The sequence below is a fragment of the Pyxicephalus adspersus genome, chromosome 2 (genome assembly GCF_032062135.1).
Source record: "Pyxicephalus adspersus chromosome 2, UCB_Pads_2.0, whole genome shotgun sequence".
NCBI lineage: Eukaryota > Metazoa > Chordata > Amphibia > Anura > Pyxicephalidae > Pyxicephalus > Pyxicephalus adspersus.
Genome location: NC_092859.1, coordinates 159,707,725 through 159,725,695, shown reverse-complemented (window position 1 = coordinate 159,725,695; position 17,971 = coordinate 159,707,725). Strand labels below are relative to the sequence as shown.

Genomic DNA, 17,971 nt, shown 5'->3' with positions numbered 1-17,971 from the left:
ATATGTTCAGCCTAACGTAGCCAGGGTGGTGAAGCATTGGATCTCATATCAGTTTTCTATTGCTGTGCTAGATGTTAAGATCTGGAGATAACACCAATGAATGAAGCATCATTCAACATAAATATGCTTGTGAAGAGCTTCACAGCTATACAATACTTCATGTAATGACCATATGGATGGTGTAGCTCCAAGATTCATAAAGAATATAGGTATAAAGAAAATTCCCCTATTCTGTCTACCTCTTTAGGTGTGGATTGGGCACATGGTCAGCCATCTGTTGGGTATACCTAACCCCTATTTGGTTTATCTCTATGTAGCTCTGAGTTGGGCACATGGACAATCACCTGGTGGATACGTTTATTCACGGTTGAGTCCATCTCCATGAGTTCTTGGTTGGGAACATGGCCAGCTACCTGGCAGGTACACCCAACCTCTTTTCTGCTCATCTTCATGTATGTAGCTCCAGGTTGGGCACATGGCCAGCCACTTGGGGGGTTCACTAACTCCAATTCTGGCCCTCTCCATTTTGTTTTTAGTTGGGCACATGGCCAGACACTAGGTACATTCACCCCTGATCTGTCAATCTCAATGTAGCTGTTATATGGGCAGATGGACAGCCACTGGTGTGTACCTTATCCGTCCCTACCATCCCTTCCTCTAACCCACCCTTTTTTTTTTATTCCTCTTCTATACCCCACCCTTACTATTCCCTCTACCCCCTCAGACCCCAGAAAACAATGTTGACTGATGTTGTATAACCTGGAGTACATATAGGTCCTGTGGTAGATAAATCTGTAATTATATAAATATTCCCTCTGAAATTAAGAAAAGAATGATTAAAATATAATGAACTACCTTGTAATCCAAACTTTCTGTTGACATTTATAAACTAACACGTTATACTGTTTGAGTTTCTCCAGTATAGAGGCGGCTGCAGGGGATTTCCTCTACAGACATGGAATTTTACCTGCTTTACATTACATAGACTGTGCCGCCTTGTCCCCTTCCTGTGTAGCCACCCCTCTCCACCCCTAATGCCCAATGCCAGGTTATAGCTGCTGTTCCATCAGACATAAGGCTGGATGTTTAATTCATGAAGGGTCCCCAGCTAATACCAATGCAGAATACATGGCTTGGGGTTCTTCTGGAGTATTGGATAATTCCTATAAACCTAAATCTAAAGAAGGCGGTAATTAAAGGTATTTACACACATCATATGATTATTTCCTAACACCTGAGAGTCTGGCATAGTTGTAATTTTTTAGGTTGGTAGCCCATTGTGTCATGGCGATCAGCAGGCACAGATATACATGTGCTCACAACACGTGTGCCCATTGAGAGGAAGGAAGGGGTGCTTTGTCAGTCATATTGTTTGCTAACATTTGGTTCTCACTTTCATGGTCAGCTTTAAGAGAACCTGCCTGAAACCCAAAAGCTGCCGGCTGATATAAAAGCAGTCACCCAAAGCTTGCCTACACATAGTGTATCTGAAGCAGCTTTCAAACCCCCCTAATTCACCCAAATCCCAGGCCATTCTAACAAGTAAAATTTAACATTTCCTAAAAGATCCTAATATTGCTGGTTCTTTTCTACCAGATGTGCATTTCTCTCAGCTGATGAAGCAATCCATTATAGGAATGTGGGAGCAGGAAAAAGTGTCAGAGTGGCCCAGCATGCAGCATAAAAACTAAAAGCTTCTGCAGGTAGGTGGGGGTACCTTTGGATGCCTTCACTTTCCAGCAATGAGTTTCTTTAAGAAATTAATGCCATTTAATTCTGAATAGGACGGGGAAGTCTTCCTGCACCAAATGGCCAAAAATAGGACCATGTATTGTGGTCTGTGGTAAGACCAATTAAATGACCACAAACCACCCTATTTTCAAACACTGGCAACAAAAAATGCATGTGACTGCAAAACTATTTTTTCATGAAAAACTTTTTCATATTTTTACTTTGCATTTTTTGAGCTTTGGCTTTAAAAGCTAAAGAAGTATCTGGTGATCCAGCGGGTTTTCTTCCTTTTTTCAGAGCTTCCAATGCTCTCCACAGGTTCAGACCCGGAGTGCATTGATATATACACAAATGCAACGTAACTTGCATAGGGTGCAGCTTCCTAGTGAGCCAGTGACCTGACAGACTGGCTGACTAGTAGTTTTAATGGGACCCAAAGCCAAGAAGGGGCCACCAGAGACCTGACAATTATATTTTTATTAGCAAAATAAAATTTCTGTTCTTCTACCTTTTATGGTCAGTAATGTGTTCTGGCCTAAATGCATCATTTCATAACTCCCCCCCCCCCCCCCCCGTTTGCCCTCTCTGACACCCAAAATTTGATATGCATGGGTGCACATGTGCTGCAGAGCCACAGGCAGAGGTATGGCAAGGCATAGGGACTTCTGGGGCCAGGCTGTGACTGATGTGTCCCCTGACATCCGGTATGCCTATATGGTCGATAGGGGTCTCCAACTTGTGTAATTTGCTTATATCAAAGTAGAAAATGTATTTTATTTTTTTGTAGGAGGAGGTGCTTAAGAGCCTCTAAATCTGTTGGACCCAGTAATTTAATGATGTATAGAGGATTATTATAACATTGGGGTGGACTATGTAAACCACGGTACATGGAGTGGGGTAACATGTTTTGATCTGACACTTTGAGGTCACTGTGGTCCTGAGAACTTGTAATTCTGGTTGCAGTTAGAACTTTGCATGTTGGCTATGAGACTCAATGTCATTTAGATGACCCATAAGGACCAGGTGAATCAGCTACAACACCTGAACAGGTACGAGACCATTGTGGTCATCAATCAGCACAAAACATTTCTACACCAAGAAGACAGATAATTACTTGATGAGTATTTCTCTTCATCGGTCCATTCTTCCTCCTCCTTTTCTTCTGGAGGTTTCAGGAATGTCGTGTAATCATCTGCACAGAAAAACAGAAGGATATCTCATGCTTTGACTTCTGAGAAAACCATCATTAGGTATAGAGCTCAGTCACACCATTCTATTATGTCTGCCCCATCAAACAATCTGACCCCTATACTTTCCTGTGATGGCCCTCTGGCTCATTTTATGGCTTTACTCTGAACAAAGAACTTAAATAGTAAAATAGATGAGAGGGTGAATGTTCTACATACTAATTACAGGGTGAATGAAAAGTTCCCCCGGCATCTGAGAAGTCCTGGAAATGAAGCCCTAACCCCATACACACCATCTGCTTATAGAAGAGCCATCAAATATGATTGTATAAAAAAGCAATTACTTTTCAATGAGCTGATGGTAGTTGGTTAGCTCTCATTGGAAATTTTTTTCGACGTGTTTCACAGACAATTTTCATCGCTTCCTCAGGAAACAACTATGAGACAGAGCTATCCTTTAATTGAAGCATAGCTGATTTAAATTTCCTCCTTCTCCACACTAATGAAGGTCATATAGAACGGCATCAGGGAAGAAAACAAACTTGGCACCAAACCAGCTCAGAGTATAGGCAACCTATTAGAAGTCAACCAGTTTCCATATATCTGTATAAATTATGTCTGGGGTGAAGATATGATCAGGGCTCACAGAAAGTGAATCCTGGTAAATGTAAAGGACATTTTTAGGTAAATGTTTTAGGACATTTGTGGTTGGCTGCAGCTACTGTAGGATCAACCATGTTCCCAATCCCGCCTATTCAACTGAATAAAAACCATTTTGTGCATGAACTTGGAGCTAAGATGAATGTCAGCACAGTTCTTGTAAGCGACAAGTCACTTCTAGCTGCTTAGAAGAACCACTCAGCAAGGCCAATGTCTGTAAACGTTAACCCGTGGGGCAGTTTGCTGCTCCTGGATGCATATTGCAGATTGCACCTGGCTAAATGCACAGTTATGTCACCACAAGTATAAAAGACCAAACTCAGAAATAGGAAACATGTTCAGAGTTTTCCTTCAGATATTCTTTGTATCGTGAATGCAATGAATCCCCATGATCCTCATCCAATAACAGGCACCCCAACCCATGGATCCTGCCATATCTGCATCAGGAATACTTACAGTCATCATAATTAAATCCTGGCCTGGGATAGGGGTATTCTGGGACTGGTGGGGCTGTTGTGGTCGTCACAATTTCTGGCTTCTCTAAGAATACAAAAAGTTACAAAACAATATTATTTTCTTATGTTTATGGAGTAAAATTAATAAAACAGCACAAGGGATATTAATACACAAACATATGAGATGCATGAGAATGTGAAGGGTAATATTCAATCAGTGGTTAGTATATCTTCTGTAGTCTGTGGACAATTTTTCTGTCATTTTTTTTTCTCCATAGTTTTCTTTGGATTTTAGTCCTTTGAATTATAAAGGCTCAGAATAACAGGTGAATGTTACCATAGTCCAAATTTAAATATAGTTTGTCTAAGAATGCTCATATAGATAACACAGAGCGGAGGGAACCAGGGAAGGCAAAATGTAAGCAGATGAATCTTGCAGCATAAAGGTTTTAAGTCAGAGGTGGCCTATAGAGAAGGTTGGCTCTTTTAAATTTACCCAGTTAGGGGGGCCCACAAAAGTACCAAAAGAACCAGCCGCAGCTCTGTAGCAGAGTACCGGGGATGATCCAGTTCCACTTTATAGGCTGGTTACATAGTGGGGCCCCTGTGGTCCCTCCTGATAATTTGTGCCAGGAGCTCTACCACTGCATTAGCAAATGGGCCAGAAAACCTTTGCCCTTTACCAGTTGGTTCTTTTGAGGTTTTGTTGACCCCCTGACCAGGTTACTAAAAAGCTGAAGCACAGAGTTGGGGGACACAGGCAGCATTTTGAAAAGTAATGGGAATACCGAAATGTTTCCTATAGAAGCTAACAATTCCGAAATGTGTCTGGAGCTCAGCTTTAAAGGCTGAATATTCAGATTTCTCCATCAGCACAATTGTAATGGTTTCCAAGTCCTGGGGGTGGGGGTGCACTCTGATATAATGAAAGACCGGCTTCGTGGAATGCGTAGCCACTTCAAACTCAGACATAATCGGTTCTGTGTGCGTACCACAACAAATGAGAGATGTCATGGGCCTGGCTTGTGTTACATACTTCAGATATCAACTGGAAACCTCAAGAGACCAATTATAAGCCCAAAATAATCTTCCCGAAGTTCATGCGGATGGATAACAAGAATGCTGCATCATCACACCGCTGTGCCACTAACCCACAGCAGACAGGCTGTGGAAAGTGCAATAACATTCACCATATCTGCATACTGTGACTACAGGAAGTTACTGAGATTCCTCAGTGTGACCCCGCATTCAATCAGACATTATATTGTGTTCATTAATCTTCCCCAATCTCCAGCTTCAACCAGCTGCATTGAGAAGAATGGCTTAAAATATGCAAACTCATAGCAAAACTTGTCCTACTCTAAAATGAGGTCCTTTGGAGCTCGGGCTGGTGGTGGGATCTTCAATCATGGCCTTCAACTGTAGTAGCCAAGAAGTGCCTTCATGGGGACAAGAAGAAGGTCACAGGATGATATGAAATTCACAGGTATTTCTTCGTACTTCAGCTTTGATGAAACATTAAAAATTCTAGGTTTGCTGGTTTCCCCAGGTTCTCTGATGATAATCTTCCCTAGCGTTGGCAAGCTTTAATAATTCAGACCCATTTTGCCTTAAATTGTTGCAAAAACACCATTCCTAGTCCAGGCACTGTTAAGGCAACCTGCTGTCACCGGCATATGGAATCCTGACATCCTTTTGGCCAGTCCCAGAACTTATATTGGAATATTTAACAAAATAACCACGTATTGGCCTATAAGAGCAGCACTGGGTCGGCTTTATTTGCTGAGGTGCTTTTTGAATTGTGCAGATCACCTACCATGAGAGAAGAACATTGCTGACAAATTTCCTGAACTATAAGAAGCCTTCTGATAACTCTCAACATTTCCTGCACCTCCTGCAGTACTCTTGATGAATTTATGTACAAATGTCTAGATTTGGCCAGAAGAAGTAGAATATGAAGGACATTTCCATGATCTGTACATTTTGAGGCTTGGTTCTGCTCTGGATACTGGTCAGTGAGTATCTTTATGGGCATCATACAACCCTGATTCCTACAAGGACAGCTTTATGTAGTGCTCCCCAAACTCTGCAGCTCACTGATACCTCTATAAAGGGCTTTGACCCCCCAACCCTGGGTAACACCATCTTACTGATCACCTGGTCACCTCACATTCAGGACTGGAGACCTCCGAAGATGAACAGACCAAAGACAACCTTCCATCATTTACTGACTACCTGCTGATCCCTAAATATTACTGACCCCCATCCAAACCCCCAGCCATGGTATTGGTCTTTTAAATAGTTGCATCAACCCTTGTTGGGTCAATAATGACCATTATAGGTAAACTCTGGTTTGATGGACCTTACCTAGATAATGTACCATACAAAGATCTTGTCCTTGTAGTAACATTTACAATGAATGGAACCAGAGTGCAAGAGAATCAAAGAAAGTTATTGTCTTAGTTCTAGTCCTGTATTTACTTTGACACTATGACAAAAAAATTCTGCCCAGGTTAAAAAATCACATGCCTTGATAAAAAAACTTGGGTTCAGAATGAGGATCTGACATTACTGATTTTATCTAGAAGGGCCAATACTTTGGAAGGCAGAAGTGAGTGAGTTTTATCCTATTTTTGGAGGTAGAACACCAATGGAAGGCCAGGGTCACCTCATTCCAAGCTCTCTTTTCCATGGCCGTTCCATACGTTGGTACTCTTGGTTGTCACACTTGTCTTGGCCGGACAGCAATAGGCCTATTTACGTATATTTGGAAATGTTTGCCGAGGGGGCGTTGTGTGTTTGGGCACAGACTTTCATCTGGGGCTTTTTTCTTTTTATTTCTTCTGATGTTTTGCTACAGGCAACACTTCATTCCCTTTTATTGTGTTCTTAGAACTTGTTTTTCATTTTAACCATGCGGATTCTGGTTATATAAGCAAATGTACGCCAATGCTCCTTGTGTGCCAGGGCCAACTTCCAGGATGACATTGAATTCAGCTGACATGTAATTTGGCGAATTACACAAATTGCTGTAAACAATTAGAAAGCTGCCCAGGCGTACAAACCCTTAAAGCTGAATAGCAGGGGGGCTGATTGTTCCTAAATCATGGAACCTGGAAGACTGCTAGGTATAGAACCCAAAAGTGCATGCAAACCCTAACCATAATGTTCTCCCAATTGGTCCCTTGTGGTCTGTAAAATAAATCATTGCAGGAGTTAGGTTATAACTGTTTAATAAATGCAATAAACTTTCATATAAAGGCCTGCACTTTTTAAAAATGTAATTGCAATCCAAATCCTACATTTACAGGTTCTCAGGTTAATCACAGCAAAAACCAGCTCATACAGAAATTCCTGAACAAAAGAGTGATTGTATCAAGAATTTGCCAAACTTGTTTTTATCTTTAGAAATTTACAATATCAATAGCAGCAATTTGGTTCTGGCCCCTTTCCTGCAGGGCCCCCATTCCTCCGGGCCCCATACAAGCTGCATGGCCTGCTATGGTTGTACTTATAACAACTACAGTATTGTTTTTGTGTCCATGGACAACCCAACCCTCAGACATGATGATTCGAGGAATGGAAAGTCTCACTAACGTATGACGTAAAGCGGTTTACTTTGGCAAATGAAACAAAAAGTCCCGTGTGTGAATAATTCTAATGACACGTAGAACCTTGTCAGTCCGAGTGACAACTGTTACCTATAATATTGTAACATTGCTAAAAGACTTTTCATAAACATTATTGATGTCATCATTATGAGAACAAGAAGCTGGCATCTCAGTTATATTTCTCTTGGCTGTAACACTGCATGGTTGAGTGGAAAGTCCCAAACCTTCTCCAGTCGTGTTGTGCTGTTTACTAATTGTAGCTCATATTAGGGCCCCTTCTACTTAATGTAGCTTCTATGGGGACTATTATTATGCTACATCTGTCCACCTGATTAGGAGTTAGTGTGATAGATGGTGCTGATTATAAATCCCCACCATAGCAGGATCAGGATTGTTAGCTTTTCACTCACAGACAACATTTTTTACAGAATGTTTTGCTGCATACAGTCAGCTGAAAGACTCTTACCAGCAATGGAAGCCTCCATTTGTTTCCATTAAGAACTGCCTTATTGGTCTTTTTGTAACTTCTTAGTTCCCACAGCGGTTTTCAAGATCTGACTCAGGTGTTAAAAGGAACCAACAGTAGGATGTGAAGATGGTAGAACTTCTAAGTATGGTCTAGCACAGAGGTCCTCAACTCCAGTTTTTGAGGGCCACATACAGGCCAGTCATTTCCTGACTCTTTGCAAACCATTCCTTACCTAATTTACTGGTATCTATTGGAGAAATAATATCTTGGCCCTTAAGGACTCCAGCCCAGGATCCCTGGAAGACTGGAGTTGAGGAACTTTGGAGGACTGGAGTTGAGAAACATCTGGAGGACTGGGGATAAGGAACCCTTGATGATTGGAAATGAGGAACCTTGGAGGACTGGGAATGAGGAACTTTGGATGGCTAGAGGTGAAGACCCCAGTCTAGCTGGTATTCATTGTTTTCTAGCACCCAAAGTGACTGAGTATAGAAGGTAAGTATTCATTAACTATATCGGTAGTCTTGGAGAATTCTGAACACTGCAGGTATTTCTAGTTACACATAACGGAACAGTACTTACTTGTTGTAGGCTTCACATAGACGTCCGGACGTTCGGGTCTTCCTTCTGGTTTTTTAGGCTTCTTTGGATATCTGCTGTAGCCATCTGTATAGAAGGCATAGTGTGTGAGGACATTTGTTTTGAAGAAAATCAGAGCAATGTGATAATAGGGAACAGAATTAAAGAGGAGACAAAAAAAGGGAAAAGATTCAAGTAAAAAGAAAATGTATTCACAATATTACCCATCAAGAACCGTGCACAGTTGATGATTTTCGCAGAATTTTAGTACAAATATCTGCAACACTCTCAACAAGTTACTAGTAACGAGTGATGGGAGTCATGATGGGGTTAATGAATAGCACTAGAAATTTGAAGACCCTGATATTTGCTGTAAATTAAATTGAAGTCTATTGATTGGCAATTTTGTGGTGCTCATGGGCATGGGATTGTCAAAATAGGCATGGGAATCTGGCACTGTGGTAGGGAACCTTTGCCAATTCCAAAAGTACTGTAAAGCAAGCAAAACATAATTTTCATGCATCTTTGAGGGTTCCATGGAAAATTTGGAAATCTTTATGGTTACAAGCTTGGGACATGCTTTAAAGCTGAATGTGGTAATATAGAACACCCAACAATCTTAGAAACACCATACTTTTTTGCAATGCATATTTGGTTATATGACTGGTCACCGAAGAAAAGTAACAGCGCACATAAGATACAGGAGTCTTAAAATTAGCTAGTGGCAGGACAGTCTTAATCCAGGAGGACATTTATTCTTATGATTAGGATTAGGGATGCAGTAAACATTGCAATACACATGTGTAAACCACAGGTTGCATTTCTGTCCATCCTCTCCTTACCGTTTCTTCAATACACTGACACTATGGCCCCTGAGAGTTTATCCATTTAATGTAAAAGGGTCAGCTTATCGAAAAGCCCAAATAGTTGGCCCTTTGGGGTATACGGGCTGTGGTTCAAAGGTCTGGATATATTATGGTTTTAAAAAAATCTGGCCTGGACGTTATAACTTATTAGTCCTTTCTGTTTGTTACTTCTCTACTTTCATGTGTGGATATCTGTAAGATTTTACGATTGTATTTTTATTTCCTTACATAAAAACCCAGTAAAAATTTATTGCAACCAAAAAATTTGACCTGGCAAGTTGTGGACAAAAATGTAAGACTTTTGACCTTGAACTAAGAGTAAAAGCCAAGAAGTCATATAAGTGACAAATCCAAACCTCATCCCTATACACTGCACCTCTCATTCCTAAAAATACCCATTAGATTTACCAGAAGTCTGTCCATTTCAATGAAAATTTAACACACTGAATCTAATATGTTGACCTGAGCATAGGGGATGATTTTAGACAATTTCTAAAACACCCGATATTTCAACAGTACATACCAACACCCAATATATTGAACACCTGAGCTTCTTGGGGGTCGAAGGGACAACTTTATCTCTTGCAGGCAATGCAATTCATTCATGCTAAAAGCTCATTTCTGATTTGTTCCTGCACCCCATTTCCCCGTTATTGTAGAATTGAAAAAAAAGGTTTGAAGCAGAAATAGTAGAATATTTCTTACAGTCATCATAATCTTCTCTCTCCAGACGGTCATTGTAGTCTTCGGTTGGTGGCTCCTCTTCCACACCTGTAGAGTACAATTAGTGTGAGTTGTGTGGATTAGAGGGGACATTGTGCATTCTGGTGATAGGAGTCTACCACTATCATCAGTGACACACATAGGGCTCCCATTCCCACCAATGATTTAAAGATGTGACAGTAGGATAGTGAATTGCATGTTATATGGACCATAGACTAATGGAAATTATCCCTACAAAGTGTTGCAGAAAAATTGTCAGCCTGATATAAAAGAGAAATAAATATGCCAAACATATGTGATTAGCCAAATGTATGGATTAAAAGGAATAAACACGTTTTCTGTCTTCAGAACACTTCATTAAATGGGGGGTTGAGGGGCAGAAAGTTGGTGCTAGTATATCAGTGTCAAAGTTGTACATGGAGCAGATTTGTAACTTATTCAGTGGCTCCATTGGAGAAGACTGGAATATTGGGCTAGGGAATGGATGCCACCAACCCTGTTTCCCCCCAAAAAAAGCCCTACCCCGAAAATTAGCCCTAGTAGGATTTTTCTGTGTTTTTAAGGATGCTCAAAATATAAGCCCTACCCCGAATATAATCTACAATATATATAAATACATGGACATGAAGTGCTCATTTAAAGTCATGAGAAATTGGGGCCAATGGTTCTAAATTAATTAGAGTCACAAGAAATTCAAGATGGAATTCAGGGTTGATGACATGACTGTATTTAAATAAATGTTGATTTTTTTGTTCAAGAAGAAATGTTGATCCCCTGAAAATAAGCCCTAGTGCAATTTTTTGGAGCAAGAATTAATACAAGACATGTCTTATTTTTGGGGAGACAGGGTAACCCTTTCATTGTAGGGGGGAGTGTATTGGGTTATAGTGTAAAGTGTCTTCAAGTGGTAATAAAATGGACACCATTTATTGACATTCATTTGAAATTCTTCCAGCCTTAGTTTCCTTTTCAGCTCTTGGCACTTGGAGCTTCAAAAGAATTTGGTACTGGGAGAATATAGCTATCAAGTGCCTACCGTGTGCCACTGATTGCGATCTGCTGTATTCAATGTCTGAATGGTGAATTATCCCTGCTAAGGGCCCTGTCTGTCATCATATTAGTACTATCCCGGGGGCCCCATGCCACCCAGCACTCTCTGACTGGTACTCCTTGTACCCAGTGGCCAGCTCGTTTAATCACTGTCAGGCAATTGACTTCCTATGTTACCCAGGATCAGCAATTTTACGGGTTGCGTAAGAGAACTTTAAATCAATTCTGTTATAAAGTTTGTTAGAAACCTCGGACAGAAGTGCAAAACTTCTGGGGTGCATATGGGAGGAGTGATATGGAGCTTGGGTGTCCTGAAGACTGGGGGCCAAACTAGGACTGTTTTCATGTTTCTCACACAAGATGTGGTCATGGCTCATCACAATCCATGTATGATGAAATATTAGAACATGGAGGATAACGAGTCACTAGAATATTTATGGGAACTTTGCCCCTCAGTTGGCTGTGATGTTTCCATCTGCTGGGTTTAGGGGAATATACAGTGAGAGGTTTCCTGACAGCCATGGATAGCAGGGGGTAGATGAGGACTGCTGATGGATTTTACGGTCCGGGATATAAACATTAGACTCCTTATTGGTGGGTATAAATTCCTATAGGGCCCATTTAAACCTCTGCACCTAACATGCTTTGTGTTATTGTAAATAGGACCCCAATGCACATGCAATGTAGCGCTCCACAATACAGATAATAATACAATACGGATAGCACCGGTGTGCGTTGTGTTGGGGAAAAAAAGCTCATGCTTTGTTATGGTGCATTGGCTCAATTCATATTTAATGGCTGACCCAATACAATGTAAGGTAATTCTCCATAAGACGTAGCTTAGCATACAAAGCTCAATGAACACAAGGGTTAAGGAGTTTTTCCGAATTGAGAAGCCTTCCTGTTTTTTGAATCATTCTGGGGCTTTGCAGGAAGGTTTCTGCCAAGATTCTATAGAGGAATGATCTGTGCACAATGCTCCATCATTGGGGGAATCTTTGTACCCCTATCAATCCGATGTGTGCAATGAGCTGCTAAGATGATCTTAGGATCATTTTGGGTTTGGAGCGGTGAGGTTTTCATTGGCTCAGCCTTGGAAATCATGAGAAGCTCACGAGAGTCTGAGGCTGTGTCATCTTGGAAAAAGCTGAGAAGCTCCGTAGTAGTTGTGAAGACTGCTTAGCTCATCAGAAAGATTCCCGCCGGCCATGAGCAAAGGAAGGAGGGGGTGAATGGAGCTCCCACTGGGCTTATTCTTTATGGGAAAACTAAGAATTTGCAGCAGCTGGAAAAATCTGAATTTTTATGATGCAGAAATGCAGCACAATGCAAAGTCACATGGCACAAGAAGTAAAAATGGCTGACGGTGGCTATTCTTGCACTTTGGTTTTACCTGTATTCACTCATATTTATTGCCCCAGAGTGGAGGGTATGGCACAACCAGGACTCCATGTATGAATCAGTTGTTGCCCTCCCATATGTATACATAGACGTGCAGCCAGGGGCCCATTAGTAATACTAATGACCTTAATCTTTACCTAATAGGGCACAATAAACTCATATGAGTCACTTAGGGTGCCATCTAGTAGAGGGACGGCCATGTTGGTTCCTGGATGCCTGACAGATTCCCTATTATTCATAGCTCATATTACCCTTCTTCCCTCCATGCAGAGTTGTACAGGGAAATGTGGTGTAAAAAGTGTAAACTTTCTGTTGTAGCGCCCCCTAGATTTAGATTGAAAGTCATGCAATGAGTAATAAATCTGCCAGGTCCTGGAAGAGGTAAGTAATGGCTGTTGCACCAATTTTACCTGCACTTTCTGTATATAGAGGGAGGTTTGGTGGGGAGGTTGGGGGCAATGTTCCAAGGTGGCGCACCATGAAGGTGGGGGGGACCTAGGCCACCAGATCACCCAGTAATTGTTGTGATTACCCGACATTTCCATTAGGTTCAGCTTTTAGGTGGAGGAGGTAGCAATGGGTTGGATTGGTAGTGGAGCAGAAGGTAGGGCAGAGCAACACCTGAAGGGTGACCGGCCAGTGTTGGGGTAAGAATGGGAGACTGGCAATGCAGATTTTGTGTCTCAGGTAGTTTCCAGGACATGGGGGGGGGCCTTCCTGGTTAATAGACTGGTTGACCCACAAGCTCCAGAGGAGTAAGTGCCCATTCAAGGGGCCATTTACACTTTTTTGGTGCATTCAATGTAATGTGTCGTGGCACCCCAACACACCATGCCAGTGTCCATGAGTTACATTGCAGTTTATTTGCAGTAATGCGCTCATGTATGTGGTGCTGCCAGTGAATGCTCATTATATTCCCTCCATTGCCGTGCCTCGTGCCATGCTGCAAAATGGGTGGGTTGCCTTGGTGCGATGGGATATCATTCAAAATAAATCGCCCCCCTAACACATTACATGCGGTACTGCACGCCGCAACATTTGCATCCGGCCATAAACTCTATGATTATTGATTCCGCTGGATCCAGCGTTTGTCTGCACCCAGTGATGTCATTCTTATTCCAGGCTTTCCATGTCTGGAGAAATCATTAGGCACTCAGACAGACAGAAGGGCCATTGTGGTCGGCTCTCATGCTCGGCCCTTCGGTGGTCACATGACACGGCCATATTTGTGTGAATTAAGGTGAATTATTCACTCACCAGGTCTGTCATCCTCTCGGCCCGGCTCCTCGGGCTCAGGAAGTGGCTCCACATATCTTCCTGCAACACAAAATTCTCTTTTAGATGATTCATCAACCACTAATAACAGAAAGATCGAAGCAGCCGTCTGAACCGCTATAAACTGGAAAATAATAAATCTGATTGGCTGCTTTCAGATGACATCACAATATAATTTTTGTTTCATTTGCTTAAATGACTTGATTTATAATCTAAACCTGGGAACAAAAATGTGATTTATTACAGCAGATTTATTTATTTTCACTTGGTAAACCCGCCAGTATCACCCTTTCTGTTATAGGGTGACAACGTTCACTCTTTGTATTGTATCTACCGAACTGTATTGTGGTCACCCTGAGGCAGGAAGAGCAGATAGGCTTTGTGTTGAGGGATCATTCTGACATCAGCAAGAGATCATTTATATTTAATTGTCAGGTGCATTTGACCTGCTGGTGACCTCCTCGTGAGCTGCATCTTTCCTTCTTCAGACATTCCTAAAGACTTGTGCAAAACCTGCCTAAAGCAGAGAAAACCACACCAACCCAAAAACATTTCATAGAAAAGTGTGGCGTTTGCCGGATACCAGCTGGGGTTTTAATTCTGAAGGTCTGAGGAAGGAGGCAGTGAGAGGGCCACATGGGGCCCCTGATAACACCAGGCTGAAATTCCTGATTTAGCAGAATGTAAGCTTTTTCCCACCATCGTACACATGGTCGCCATACGTTCTCTGCCGGCTATAAAAAATGCCGGACGGTTCTGCTCCACAGGAGGCCGGCACTGAGCTATCGGTGTCCCCAATGTATGAGGATCGAGGAATGAGACGTTTAGTGTCTGATCACCCACATTTCATCCAGGAGACTCCCAAGCACCCCAGAAAAAATCTTCTGACCCCCAGCCCCAACATGATACAATGTATCACATGATCACTGCCTGGATTACCCCAGAGATGGCTTGTGATTGGTGGAACGGCTGATGGAGAAAGAATCCCCGCTGGCAGAATGCCATAGGGCACAATGGGGATCAGAGTTGTTCACCACTGGTGAATAATTCCTCTATTTAGGTGAATGGAGTTCTGATCACCACTTGGTATTATGCTTCCTCTACTTCCTAATTTTAAAAACCTCTTCTCACATAAATATGGCGATCAGGTTTCTAAAAGTGAAGAAAAAAGTGAAGAACATTTTTCTGACCTTTACATTTCTATAGACAGGCCTCTGAATTCATAAACGTCCTGGGTTAGTGGTTCAGAAATGAAAGTCAGGATCAGCATGACGGCCAGACAACCAGCATTTTCAGAAGAAGGCATGTGTATTCTATTCACTTTGTTTTTCAACAAACCAACTGTCTTCTCCCCCACCCCAGGGAACAATTGCAACGCCTCACCCATTAGGAATGCACAGTGTATTTTCAGCTATGCATGGTTTGTGGACTGGCCACTAGAGGGAGCTCTCAGTGGCTCTGTGCAATCAATGGCTGCTGTCACACAGGGATTTTGTAGCAGCTACAGATATAAATTGCTTAAAAATAATCTTCAGTCAATGAAAGATCTGTACTGAACCAATTCTAAGTGATTTTTGTGCAGCATTTGGATCATCATTCAAGTGATTATGATACGGCGATCAAAGCACTGATCCCGATTACTAATGCATGCTTGAACCTTGCTTGGGCTTTTCCCGGGCCCTGCCTAGACCATACCCAGGCCAGGGAGGTGTAAAGTGTGCTGAGGACTCAAAATCCTCCTGAGCCAACTGGGGTCCCTTATCTGTTTGGCGAGGGGATCCAAGTCAGTTCTGCACAAGGACCTATTGTTGGCCATGTCTGCCACTGGCCCAGACCTTGAGATGGTGAGAAAACCCTTGCTCCCAATGACTGATGCCCTGCCTGGTCCGAATGGATGAATTTCTGCAGGTCTGCCAGAGGTGGCGCTCAGCCCCCCACATGTCTTGTAACACATCCCCGCGTATAATAAAGCTTCCAGACTGCTAGAGAAATCCATCCGCTATTATAGCTGCCCAAGCAGAACATTTTTGTACTCCAAGTTTACCAAACCTGGCACCAAAAACCAAAATAATCCCACGGATCTGCAACTTCCAGTCATTGCTGAAGGGAGGCAGAGCTGGTAAATTATTCCTAAACCTATTTCATTTCCAACCCCAGTCTGTGCCAATGGGTTCTGATCCTAATAAGTTGTCCAGGGTAGGAGATGTATAAAATATTATTAATATGTAGAGAGTTTGTGTTTGGATACACCTCTAAGATTGTGTAAGTGCCATACGCCTTGGCTTAGTAAATCAAAATGAAAGAGGAGAGAACAGCGGAGTATAACGGCCACATTATATATGCAGATAATTAAACTGGATCCCGAGTCCCGACACGTTTTGCAGGTTTAGGCTTCCTCAGGGCATTACGGGGGAAACCAGTGACAGTACTAACACACTGTCCTGTATGTCACTGGTTTTCACTATAATCCCCCAAGGAAGCCTAAACCGGCGAAATGCGTTGGGGGTTCAGGATCCATTTTAACAATCTGCATATGTAATCTGGCAGGTGTGCTCTGTATAGCATCAATCCCTGAAACCCCTGAATACTAAGGACTGCTCCCAGGATCCTTATAATCATTTGATTGTCTATAACTATGCTTGTAAATAATTGGAAAACTTGTTTATAATACTTCCACATAAATTCCATATGAAATCCCCTGCTGTTCTCTCCTCTCATTTTGCATAATTATTAAGTGTTTATATAGCACTAACATTATCTGTAGCGCTGTATGCCAGGCATACACTATGCACAGTTTTTAGGAGGTTACACATCCAATAAAAGCATTGACTAAGAATGTCTGCTCTGATTACTAATCAACCCCTGACCAGCAGACAATGGAGGACTTTGTAACTTTTTACTGAACAATTCGCTCAAAGCTGGCAGATGTTTCCATTTTCATTTAGATTTCTGCTGTTATCTAAAATATGATCTGATATCTGTTAATATAAAGAGATGGTGGTAAAATGATCAGCACCGACCAATCAGAGAAATGTTTGCTGGATCTAACATGGATCGAGTAGTGCATGTGTAGTATTTCCAGGTGCCATAAATAACTGCCACTAACTGGAGCTTCTTAACAGTGTCACCAACACAGACTATGGACAATTTGTAGGTAATGAACTAACCTAACAGTGTTCCTCAGGCAGGAACCCACGAACACAGAGAGAACATGCAAACTCCATGCAGACAGTGAAGCTGGGACCCTGCAAGGTCCGAGTTCTGGAGACTTTTCCGGTTGGCTCCCATGTGGAAGGTGAGCTCAGTCCCACATGACAGGCAGGATACTGATAATCCTAATAAATAATCCATTTGTTCCTCTATTCTATACAAACAGCCAAGCACTCAGACGTCTTTATAAAGGAGATCTACACACTGCCCTCTCACAACGGCACTGCCAACTGGCACAACATATACGGTTTGTGGGCTGCACACAAATATGCGGCCTGAGCAAACAGCAGCCTATTATGGTGCGGCAGTCAACCGCCATTATAGTCGGGACAACAGAAGAACAATTTTATAACCCAGCAAATATTTCCCTTCTTGAAAAGAACAAATATGAGCAAAGGCGCAAAAAAAGATGGCAGCTTGGGCACAGACTGAAACTCAGCTTTCCCTTCCATTGCTCTATCGGTGATACCAGAGGAACCATTAATAGGAACATTGCAGCAAATATACCAAAAATATCCAAAATAACACAGAAAATAAGGAAGATAAAAGAAATGAAGCAAATGGCACATTCAATGAAGGAGCAATGTTGGATTTCAGCAATATTTCAAGCTGATAGGTTCAATTCCCAACAGAACATTATAGTCCAACTACAACCAGAACCGAACAAGGCTGATAAAATACAAACATTGCATAGAGGCCAAATATTTGCAAACTACATCTCTCTCTTCTGAATCCTCTGAGGGTCAATCAGATG

General features: G+C 42.0%; 1 protein-coding gene across 1 annotated transcript in view; it reads right to left on the bottom strand.

Annotated features, from left to right (window-relative positions):
• Positions 1 to 17,971, bottom strand: part of AEBP1 (AE binding protein 1) — a 39,566-nt gene that overhangs the window by 13,201 nt on the left and 8,394 nt on the right. The window contains exons 4-8 of the mRNA XM_072402907.1: positions 13,990 to 14,049; positions 10,264 to 10,329; positions 8,696 to 8,779; positions 4,035 to 4,118; positions 2,846 to 2,923 (exon numbers count right to left, since the gene is read on the bottom strand). Of these exons, the coding sequence (XP_072259008.1) occupies positions 2,846 to 2,923; positions 4,035 to 4,118; positions 8,696 to 8,779; positions 10,264 to 10,329; positions 13,990 to 14,049 (372 nt within the window). The remainder of the gene's footprint in view (positions 1 to 2,845; positions 2,924 to 4,034; positions 4,119 to 8,695; positions 8,780 to 10,263; positions 10,330 to 13,989; positions 14,050 to 17,971) is intronic.